Source organism: Corapipo altera, unplaced genomic scaffold (assembly GCF_003945725.1).
Source record: "Corapipo altera isolate COAL_440 unplaced genomic scaffold, ASM394572v1 68, whole genome shotgun sequence".
NCBI lineage: Eukaryota > Metazoa > Chordata > Aves > Passeriformes > Pipridae > Corapipo > Corapipo altera.
This window is the reverse complement of record NW_020884919.1, coordinates 5,134,492-5,146,593: the sequence shown is the minus strand read 5'-3', so window position 1 is coordinate 5,146,593 and position 12,102 is coordinate 5,134,492. Positions and strand designations below refer to the sequence as shown.

Below are 12,102 nucleotides of genomic sequence, written 5' to 3'. Positions count from 1 at the left end.
CTGCTATAGTCAATAACCCTAAAAAAACACTGTACTCTGTCAGTCACTATCATCTAGGGAGAAATGAGATGGAAGCTTATCTAAGAACACACCGGAACTTGTTTTGATTTTGTTATTAAAACATTCTGAATGATGCAACTCCAACTTGAAAACCCCAAATCAAACCCAAAAGCTGTTTCTCATGCGTTGCGTGAGATGCTGGTGAAACAGCTGTGTGAGGCAATCTGGATTCAGTCTTAAAGACAGCCACTGAGTATTCAGTATTTAGTATTCCTCACATAGGCCTTATGAAGAAAAATGAGCTCAATGGGTCAAGCTAGTAGTAATAACATGCAGAATTTTAGGACAGCTAATTTTCTTCTATTAAAAAATAAACAAAGAAACAAACAACAACCCAGTTTTTGGGATGTAGCTGTAAGAAACAGATCAAGACTGAGATTACCTTGCAGTCACCAACCTTTACAGTAGGCAGACTGAGAAGAAATTGTACAAATGCATCTGCACAATAATAATGCTAAAACCTACCAAAAAGAAGAATGACATAAAAATGTTGACAATGATCATTATTTGCTGGGAGGCATTTTCCACAAGGATAGTGAAATATGTATTGCCAAAACAGAATCTTCAGCCACAAGCTCTCCTGGGGTCACTATTTAAGATGGATGGGAAGCAGAGATGGCTGTGACATTTTGATGCTGTCAATTATGTATTATTCAGAAAGTACAATTTAGTCACATTAGTTCTTGATATCCACAACTAGCACTAATTTTTGAAAGTGATAACCTGAAATAGCCACTATACAAGTATAAAACAATCAGAACCTTTCCCTTCTATTGCTGTATGAATGACATCCACTACAGGAAATCAAAAACCTGAGTTTTCAGATCTGTAAATGAGTGGTAGTTTATTGCTGAACACACAAGATATGATGTATATAAATCACTGTAACCTATCTACTACACATCTATTGCAATGTGATCAAACTAGTAGCAAAACCAAAAGAATACATCAGCGAAAAAGTGTTTTACAGATACATCTCAAATTAAAATCCTTTGGGATTTTGTTCTCTTAGGGACAAACCAGAAGACTACCAAAATCAACGGAAATATTTTGACTGACTTGCAATCGGGATTTTAATGCAGACCAACAAAAAAAAATATGACTGTATAACCTCCCTTTGGATTTCTAGGTCACTCTTCTGCAATATACAGCCAAGTAAAACAGGAATTTCTGATTTGAGTTACTGACATCCATAACTGTGCCAAAAATGCTCTGAGACAACAAAGACAATATAATGGTAGATTTAAATAAGGCAAATGGTTGTGGAATATTTCATATATGTTTTCTAGATCTTCATCAGAAAATGAACAAAATACTACAGCTGATAATTTTTTATTCCATACTGGATAAGTACCTAAAGTAAAAGAACCTGGTTTATAAATTGACTTGTCTTTTGTTTGCAGGCTATTAGTGACCTATAAATGGCAAGTGGACTGTAAATCAGCCTTTAATTATAAAGCTGCATTAATTCAGAATGCTGATCTTGAGGTCAGCTCTGATCTTTCCAGGAATCCCTGCTGACCCTTGGAAGCCTAAGTGGAGTGTCAGCATGATACAGCTGTTTAACATCCACTGAATACTTTCAAAAAAAATTTACATAGTGCAAAACCATACACTTGTTAGATTGCTATGATACAGAGGTTTTTTCAATTCATAATTTATAATCTGTGAGGCTACAAAACCTGCAATCTATATTACAAAAATAACACGCTGGAAAAAAATGTACAAAAAAGCCTATGGTAGACATTACCTGAAATATAATTGTAAACAAAAAAACCTAAGAAACACTTATTCAGCAGCCCTTTAAAAAGTCATAACAGATATTGAATCTGTGGGAAGGAACTGAAAATTATCAATATATTAAAAATGCTTCTCTAGGCATTTTCTGCCTATCCATAAAAATTTATAACCAGCAGTGAAGTAATTTAAAAGCCTCTTCACTTCTTTCTCAAATAAAAATACACCTTCCTAAAAACATTACCATGGCTTAATCCTTTGCCTCATTAGTAAAATTGTAGCATTGCTGAAATTATGGGCTCAAATTACTGCAATTTAGCAGTGAAAAACAATATTCTTTTATTTGCCCATTCTTCAACACCTGAATAGTAACTATGGGTAATTTGAAATAATTTTTTTGGTGGTGCTGTATCAGCATAAAATCTTGACGAGACACTTGGAGAGACAGGGAGGGTGTTTAGAGTTGGGAGCTTTACTAACACCACATTATAAACTACTAAAACACAGTTCTGTTAATTCAATATTTGAAGAGTAGGCAGTAGAGATCGGTGAGATTTTCTCCACACCATTATGACATTTCAGGTAAATTAATTTAATTGCTAAATTAAGCACTTTAAGTACTGAGGATCTCGCCCAAATATCTACCACTTAAACTTCTGAGCCTGAAATTAGACATCAGAAAAACATCCTAATATGGATGATACACATAAGAAATACTATCCTGTGACTTCTAGAACATTTTAAAATTCAAGCTGTCTATGAATTCATTCCAGCAGTCTGACCGTCTTAGGTTCAGCCCAAATTAGGGTGAAAACAGTTTTAAAGTACTTAATAGTCTTCTATAAAAAAAAAATATTTTCCCCACAGCAAGAACTTAGAAGCTCTTTTCCCATGAAGTCTGGTTTCCTGTGACTTGATATTAGTCATTATAGAGGTTACCAAAAGATATAATTTTAGGTAAAAATATTTCAGTTGTTTTTGTCTTTCTTTGTCTGCTACTTCACAGCCATTTATGTGCTATGTTGCTCTCACTGCCCTTTGACTGTTGCTGCAGTACAAGCAGAGGTGTTTCTTGATGGTCTTTAAGGTTATTTTTCTGCTCCTACATGGCTAATGTTTAATTTGGGATCTGAAACACTTCAGAGCCTTTCAAGCTTCTTTTGGTCAATATGTATAGACACTCACTTTTAAATATCATCTTGTATCATTTCAGTTGAAAGCTCAATTTTTATTTTGATGAATATTAGCAGGGGTGTTTTTTTGAATCTGGGATTTTGCTTCTCCATATTTTCTTTCCATTTCAGCTCAGTAACATGTATATTGAACAATATTACAAAGCTGGACTCTCAGACAACTCAGCCTTTTGCAATGACAAAAAGTGACCAGCTGTTTATGTTCTAGTTCTCATGCAGTTTTCAGTACCTACCTAAGAGGCTTTGATCAATGCATGTTCCATTCATCAATGATTTTCCTTCTGGACAAGCACATGTTGCACCAGAAGGGTTGAGTAAACAAATGAATTCACAAGTCAAGTCCAAGCATGGATTAGGCACTGTTTAAAAAGACAAAATAATAAAGATATTAATTTTATTTATTTATTTTTAGAATTTACAACTTTGTTCTAAAGCTGGAACAAGATAAATAATCAGATATAAAAATTCTGATACACTTCCAGTTTCCAGAATGTCAACAGCTTAAAGTTCATTAACACCCTCACTCAAACAGCAGTGCAAGACTCACAGACGGACAGAATTTACTCCAGTAACAAAAAATGTATTGGTAATATGGAACAAAAAACTTCATCTGCCTTTAGCTAGAGCTATTTGCATTCAGCCCTCTTCTAATTCTTTTATATCCCATTTACATTGCAGGTACAAAAGGCATTTGTGTACACATTTGCCCAATATCCTTTCAAATGAGTGAAAATGCATCAAACAATCTAAATCGAGCTTATATAAAAATATATATAACTAAATCTATTTTCAGTTTGGGCAATCAGCTTCTGGTTTATATTTGTACAACTTGGTTACTTCCCCCCAGGTGAATGTGCTCAATATTGAGTTTACAGTAATCATGCTTACTCACAGTCCATCTGTTTGTAGCGGTGAAAAATCAAGGCACTTTTTGCTTTATCAACATCCACACTTAGGTATTCCACAAGGCTCCTGCCAAATTTGTGTACTCTAAATGCACCATTTTTAGGACCTGCTCCATATATGTAATCCTCAAAAATGTCGATTCTATGTGGATGCAGCAAACCTTGAATAAAAATGGATAATAAATAAAAATTCATATTCAAATAATAAATAACTTTGTCTTCATAATAACTTCAATTGCATTTCTACGATTACCACCTAAAGACATTACTGTTATTCAGACAGCTGGTTTTGCACCCACAAAGGCTGTCTAGAAAAAGCCAATCTGCTTAAAAAGAACTCTTCCACACTGCAAGCAACTAAAATCTCAAGCTTTCTATTAGTTTTCCACACAATTCAGCCTCAGAAACTGGGTGATTATTGAAAAGTGGGGAAACTCTACAGCAGCAGCTTGTTAATTAGAACATACTCAGGTACAACACTTTAACTAGAAGTATGTGACAAGGAAGAAACAGATAATTTTGCTTTAAATCAAAGAAACTACTTCAGCTCCTTCTTCACATATTTGAAATGCTAGTTCTTCTACTACATGTATTTTAATTCATAATTATAGCAAATTAATGTAAAATAAATTGTTACCTTTACTAATTCCTCATTTTTAAGAGCTATGAGGGCCTATTAGACCACATGGCTTTATTTCCTATGCACAGCTGGCTGTGGAATTTCACACATTTACCCAGGTAACAAGGCAATGGCTTCTGATTAAAACCTCTTTGTCAGAGATCCATCTCTTCTTGGAGCCATAAAGAAACAGAATCTATCATCCCTTGTGATACTTTGTCCCTGCTATTATCTCCATTTACACTAAAACTGGTTTTGTATTTCAGTTGCATTTATTTAATTTCAACTATCAGCCTTTATTTCTTCCTACTGTTCTTTCATGCTATCAATACTTTGTACTCAGTATTTTATTTCAATAAAAAAATCTCTAAATTCCAATTCATTATTTTATGTTTACTTAATTAAATTGGTTGAAGTTTTTAGTCTCATGGTAAAGCAATTTCGAAACTCCTTCAAATTTCCTTTGGTTCAGTGTTACAGGAGGCTGTTGTCAGATTCCTACACTCAAAGGATCTTTATTCAGATGACTACCTTCGAGTTATGGAAGAATATGCTTTAAAACCAAAATAGGATGATTTAAATCTGGTCCTGCCCAATCTGGATTGTGGGAGTATTCTCCCAGTATATTCCAGAACACCCTGGTGAATTCTGGACAATTAGTGAAAAAATTCAAGAGCACTAGATGTGACACCACCCTGATGAAACCCCAGCACCAGCTGCCCACTAAGTGATTCTCCCCAAAAGCCTGCTATCAAATGTTTTTTTTTTAAAATCTGTTCTCTCTCTTTTCTACTCATAAATTGTCACCTAACAAATTGTTAAAAAACCAACATGCAGTTCTATAAAAACAAAGTTTGCTTAACCAGAATCTCTTTTCTTACCAAGGGAACTTTCCTCATTCACATTCAGTTAGGAGAATTCTGTGATTACTTGCTGACCTGAAAGCCAAGCCCATTATTTCTCCCAGAACTGATTCAGATCAACTGTTCTACAAACTCCACAACTTCTGTTCAATGCAGACAGCTCTAATTTCTTAATCAAGGTTCTCCTGTTGCTACATAAGTCCAAGTGATACCAAGCCTAAATATCAACCACAATGTTATTTGATAATACCAAAGCTAATGATTAGATAAAAATCTTGAAGTTTGGCATATACCATTGAATCATTGTTCCCTGAAAGTAATTTTATTAGATTATCTTAAAGCTAAAATTATCTTATTTTATACATCTATTTTTTTCAGATAATATCTGAAGTATTGTCTAATAAAACCAATAAATATTACTTAATAATAACTGCTTTTTGTTTACACACTTTCTCTGAATAGTGAAACTTCAGCCAAACAAAAGAAAATAGGAATCAGGTTACAGAAAAGCTCTCCATACCTTGTTTAGTGCTCACAGACACAACTGAGTCAGAACCATCAAAAAGGACACTCCCAATAACAGATAATTCAAAATCAGCCCAGAACAGGCGCTGACTGAACTGATCAACTACGAGGCCTACAAAGAAGATAAAGTTCAAATAGGTATATAAAAACTAGAAAGAAAATGTTATTTTTACATAATGGTACATTTTTATATCATGTATATCTTTGTGTACAAAAAATATGGTGACAATGGAAAAAACTCGACTGGAAACCAAGGACAATAAAATGTAACACCTTCTACTGAAACCTTCCTCTTGGGGCAACTGTGGTTTTTTACTTTCTTTAACTTACTGTGTCAAGGTCAGTACCTTTCCTAACCCATTATCCTCAGCAGGTAGGGATATATACCAGGTGGGAATTAAACATGGAATCTAATCCTCTAACTTGCTTTACCAACAGAAATCCGTTATTCCAATAGATTTCTAAGCGGCAGCACCGGTGTCACTGAATGTCAAAAACAAGGCAATAAAAATTCACAGAATTTTCCTGACTTACCCAGTTTCCACAGGTATATAACTGTGTTCTTGTTCTTATCAGCAATACTTCACGTGCAGTAATTATTATAGAATTAAAAATCAGATTATTTTAACTATATTAGTGCTGCAGGACTTACCCAGCAATATTAACAAACGTGTACATATGAAAAGAAAGCACAAGTTATATACGAAAAGAAAGCACAAGAGTGAGTGTCTGAGAGCACAAATGAGAATAAAAGGTAGATAACATTGTGACTACCCAGCCTTTAGGCAATAGCTAAATAGTTAAATCAAGTAGCCCGTGTTTCATAGGGGATGATTAAATGATTAATATGCCATTTTAGGTCATGTCAAAAGCTTCAGCCGGAAAAAATATTTGAACCATAAAATAATTTCACTCTGAGCTTTTGAAGTTGTAGTGTGTTTTTAATAAGAATAGGAGAAAAAGTATTTTTCTTCCTGTTTATGTATGTAGGTAAGTCAGAAAAAATACATCAAAAGAAATTATACATAACAGCAAAAATACTCCTTTTAAGGTCATAAATTAATCAGCGAGAGATAGATGAGAGGAAGTGGAGAAAGTGACTCATAAACTAGTGAAATATGTTTACATTTGAAATTCCATTAAAAAAAAAAAAGCCCCTGTTAAAGAAACACTGGTCTTCAGGGATACAGCTAAAGAGAATAATTTCTGGTAAAAGGCAATCACAATGTGTCAGTTCTTTGTGATACATGGTACCTGTAAGGGAGAATGTTTTAGGAGCAGTCCCCATGCTCAAGCTTTAAATTATTCTTTGCATTTTAATAAGAATATTCAAATACTATAATAATAAATAAATAATATTCTCAATGTATCTTTCACAGTATCGGAGATAAGACACTGCAAAAAAAGTGTTTATTTTTGTTTTATACATATAGAACTCCCGTGTAAGTAATTTCTATGGAAAACCTATGAAGTCGAGTCCAAATGCTTAAATTCTCCCTTCCTTTTACATGAAATAGGAAAGGCATATGCAGTAATAAATTTATGAGCAGTAAATTTATGAGTAGTAAAGTCTTATTTGGGAGAAAACATTAAAGGTTTGGATTCTTTCTTTGCATTCCCTCTACAAAGACATGGATCTGTGTGAAATATCTGACAAAAAATTAAAAGACTCCATAAACATCTACTTTCTACCATGAAGTAAAAGAAGAAAATAAGCACAGAAGGATGTCACAGAAATGTTTTCAGGCAGTAAGTACAGGAAAATGCAATACTCTGGCAAGCCATTCGTGAAATTCCCTCTTTGCAAAGACTGCTCATATTATTGTAATTCTGCTGATTTTCTTAATTTTCATTTTATTCACCTTTGTAAGGAGACAGAGGTCTGGTTAAATATTTGCAGGAATCTTTTCTATATAGAATATACCATGGGAAATTTAAGAAGAGAAGTTCTTGTATTTCTGCTTCTGGTCAGGGAATAAGTCATTGTTTGCATTTTCAGGTTAGTTTGATATTGTTACTACCTACAAAATTTAGTAAGTTCACTAATCCAAAAGGGATGGCCAAAAAAAGGGGTTAAATGCCCTTTTGACCAAGGAAGTGGTGACTTGTTCTGTAGGACATTGCCATTTGTGATTAACCATGATAACAAGAGATAAAAAAACCCACAATTACAGTAATTAGGTCTAAATCTAATGAACTGTGTATCTGATATGCTCACAATGTCTTATAAAAGTTCAGTAAAGAATATGTAACAACTTTGATAAATATAAAATTCTGTTGTATTTCAGTCTGAATAACCAGGAGCTTCTTACTGAATTTATTTTTTACTATGTATGGTATTACCATTACCATTGTGCTTCCTTCTCCAAAAAGTTTTCCTTATCACATATGTAATTTTTTAAGTGGCTATACTACAATCTAACCATGTCAACAGAGTGTTTCCTTTAAGGGCTGAGTATAATTTGCATAAACAACACCATAAACCCCCCTTAGTACATGATTTAACAAGAGGTTAAAATATTATTATTTGTTGCTGTGACAGTGGCAGCTCCTGAAGTGCTTAGATATTCAGATGGTTCCCCTTGAAAGAAGCATGTTTCAATAGAAATGCTTACTAAGGTTGGACAACCCCTAATTTGCAAGCAATAACAAAAAATTATCATTGTAAGCCTGGAGAAACAACAAATATTGCATGAGAAAATGGGTTATGAAAAAAAATCATCTGTAGATTCAAGACAGGATTCTGCTATTTAAGAGACACATTTCATTTTGGATTTATGATTTCCTTTGTTGTAAAAATCACTTTTATGCTGCCAATGGAGTCTTTAATGCAATTCACAAGATCTCAACAAGTACTGTCAAACTTCACAATAGTTCTATAAAATACGGAAATAATTAAGTTGTTGCTTCTTTGAGCACCTAGATCTTGTTTTGTACTATTTTGCAGTGTATTCAGGAAAGTAACTGGAATAGGCTGTGAGATTGCAAATGCGTTCTTAAAAAAAATGTGTTTCACCACTAACTGGTGTTCCCTTAATTGCTTTTGCTTGTTCAGTGTTATTGAAGAACTAACATTTTAACTGGTTATATACAGTACTTTGTACTGATTTGTTAAACCATGTTAAGCTTTGTTACAAAAGTTAGTCTTTTCAAGATGCATCATTTGAAAACAGAACTAAGAGTCTGAACAGAACTGCGTATGAATAACCAGAACACATATTTTCAAAAGTTTTGGTCTTTTTGGTTTGGCTTTTTGTTTTATTTTAAGGGGAGGGGTGGTGTTTCTTTGTTGGTTTTGCTTTGGTTTTTTTGTTTTTGTTTGTTTGTTGTTGTTTTAAACTGAGAAACTGAAATCTGTGAGTTACCAAGTGTATTTAAGAAAAATGATAAGCCATATACCTGTAGGTCTTTGTAAGTTCTTTTGAACCAATATCCTTCTCAGAGTACCATCCATAGATGATTCCTCTATGTGAGAGCGATCCCCAATAACTGTCCAGTACATCATCCTAAAAGTATGAAGCAAAAATTAAGCTTGATGCCAACACAGAACCTCAAAACACTTCACTAAATTATAAACTATTATGAGCCATACTAAATTATTATGAGCCTTTCAGCCTTCCTGACAGATGGGAGGTAACTGAGCCTGGCTTACATACAGGTAAACTGAGCAGGAAAATGAAGTAAATGACTTGGAAAAGATTAGACATTTGAAGCATCATAACTTTCTCTTACTCTACTTCGCAATTTTTGTCTGAATCACCGAAACAGAGTAATGTTGCAACACACATACCCCCTTTTAGGATTTACAGCAATTGCATATGGTTCTCCTGCCATGCTTGTGAGGAGCCTGGTGCAGTTGGGCCCGTTCAGTTGACCCACATTGATGGAGTATCTCAGGCTGGTCCAGTGAGTGGTGTAGTAGCTGAACCAATGCATCCGGGAGTGATCAGTCCAGTAAATATTTCCAGTCACCCAGTCAACAGCAATGCCCCTGGGCCTTTTGAATTCTGGGCACTAAAAGGAACAGATGTTACTGTCATAATTATGGAAATGATCTTTCTCAGCAGCTGCACAGTCAAAGATCCATGTAACTTTTTACAGTTAAGTAACTTTTACCTTTAATATAATGAAATATTTAAAAACACAGAAATGGAAAGACCTGAACACCACCTGCAGGAGATCAGCTCTAAAGGATCTGCTGACAGTTCTAGTCAATGCAGAAGAACAAGTCAATGGTTCAAAATTGTTTTTTCAAGGCTACCTACACTAAGGAAAAGACACTTTGGGAGCAACTACTTGAACTATTGATACTGAAGCAAAGAAATATTATAGACTGCAATCCAAAATGAAAGGAAAAGGAAGTGCTAAGATTATACAGCTATTATACTCCATGCAGAGCTATGGTATGATTCTCATCCCAAAGCCCTCAGTGAAAAACACTGTGGAAGCCCATCCCAAGGTGTGGCTGCTCAGCAGTGTGCCAAGGGTAAAGAAAATCACTGCATTTAGAGTTCCCTCTGTATTCAGCAATATTAAGCTTCACATGTAAAAAAGGCTTGACTGATTATAACATTAAATTTATAAACTATAGTACCTCTGTCACAATTTCACAGTTATCATTAAGACCTAGATATAAAAAAAGGTCCTTAGGATAGAAGTTCATATTGCAAATAGGAGATATATATGAACAAGTTACTGGAATTCCTGCAGAAAGGAGTAAACCTGTAAAACAGAATTACCCAATTATTTCTAACATGAATGCAGCATATCATAAAAAATTCAAGACCAGCATGAGCTAAATACATATAAAATTGTTTGCCTGTTTAGCTATTTAACATCAAGTTAAATTATGAACAAAAACCATCTATTCCTTGACAAATGAAGCAATGGAAGGCTATTAAGCTACATAACTGAAAACCAGGAAAGAAAATCCTAAAACAAGTTGTTTTCCTCAGGTGTCAGAGTTCCTAATACCACAAGACATTTGTAGACTATTTTCATCATAAAATAAAGGTCATTTCATTCTCTAGGTGAAAAAGGACTGCAAGGGTGAATTTAGATAGTTCATTGTTCATAAACCTTTAATTCTGCAAAGATGTAATAGAATGCATGTTCCATAGATATATAGAACCTTGATTTTCTATTTAGATGAATATTAAATCAGTAAAATCAATCACTGCATGTACAAAACAGTATCTCTTTAAAACCAGGGTCACTGTCGGCTTTTCAAGTTAAAAAAAATACTGTATCATAATTCTTTGGTAAGAAACCATGATACTGGCAGCATGATGCTTCCAGAAATACTACAAAATTTTTTCCATTTGCATGGAACAACCATTTTTTTTTCTTTGTTACTATCCAGGTAACATTCATATAAAGGACAAGATATCCAGAAATGTGGGTGTTTTCAGGTAAGGGTAATTGTATTTCCAATCCAAACTCCTTTTAATTCTGGGTAATATTCAGGCACCTATGTCAAGAAGCCTCTCATACCTGGACCTCTCCAGTTACTAATTTGGCTACCGCAAGGGTTAATGGCACTGGTTTACCAGGCTGGAACCAAAAATCCTTTTAAAAAGAAGAGCAGCTATCATGGCCAGCATGGTTCCTTGCCTTTTTCTAGACTGTTCAAGACCCACAGTTTACAGTAAGATTGGCTCTTTTTGGAACCTGGTAAAGCAGATGACAAGAGTTAGCAAGCAGAGTAAGGAACGGTTCCCAAATTGCTGGTAGTAGAAGCAGAGGAGACAAGGGGACATCCTAAAAAGATCCTGGAACAAGGATAGGGTTGCTTAGTAACACTGACCCTTTCTTCTCTGCTACACAGGAGAAGTAAAATCCCAGGAATGCTGGGGTGCATCTAACAAACTAAGAGATAACCAGAAGAAATGAAAAGGGGGCATCTGATGTGAGGGATTTAAAAAAGGTAACAAAAACTACTAGTTGATGCTATGGCTGTGTAATTCTCAGCTGTGTTCATTAAATTTCAGCCTCACCATATCACATTCTTGAGGTCTTGTGCATCTTCTCATACTGTCTAGGAAAATTACTTACTGTAAATGAGCTCTTACCTAATAGCTTATTTGGATTATGCTAATTTTTGAAGAATGATTTTGCATACAGACCAAGGAGGAAAATACAGGAAGAAAATCACATTAATATTTTCCACAGTGATTTTAGCCCACTTTGATGCTAAATAT

The 12,102-nt window shown here is 34.4% G+C and overlaps 1 protein-coding gene across 1 annotated transcript in view; it reads right to left on the bottom strand.

Annotated features, from left to right (window-relative positions):
* The window catches only part of LRP1B (LDL receptor related protein 1B), a 672,863-nt gene that overhangs the window by 43,175 nt on the left and 617,586 nt on the right, over positions 1–12,102 (bottom strand). The window contains exons 76-80 of the mRNA XM_027656245.1: positions 9,693–9,916; positions 9,302–9,408; positions 5,898–6,014; positions 3,883–4,056; positions 3,224–3,349 (exon numbers count right to left, since the gene is read on the bottom strand). Coding sequence (XP_027512046.1) covers positions 3,224–3,349; positions 3,883–4,056; positions 5,898–6,014; positions 9,302–9,408; positions 9,693–9,916 — 748 coding nt within the window. The remainder of the gene's footprint in view (positions 1–3,223; positions 3,350–3,882; positions 4,057–5,897; positions 6,015–9,301; positions 9,409–9,692; positions 9,917–12,102) is intronic.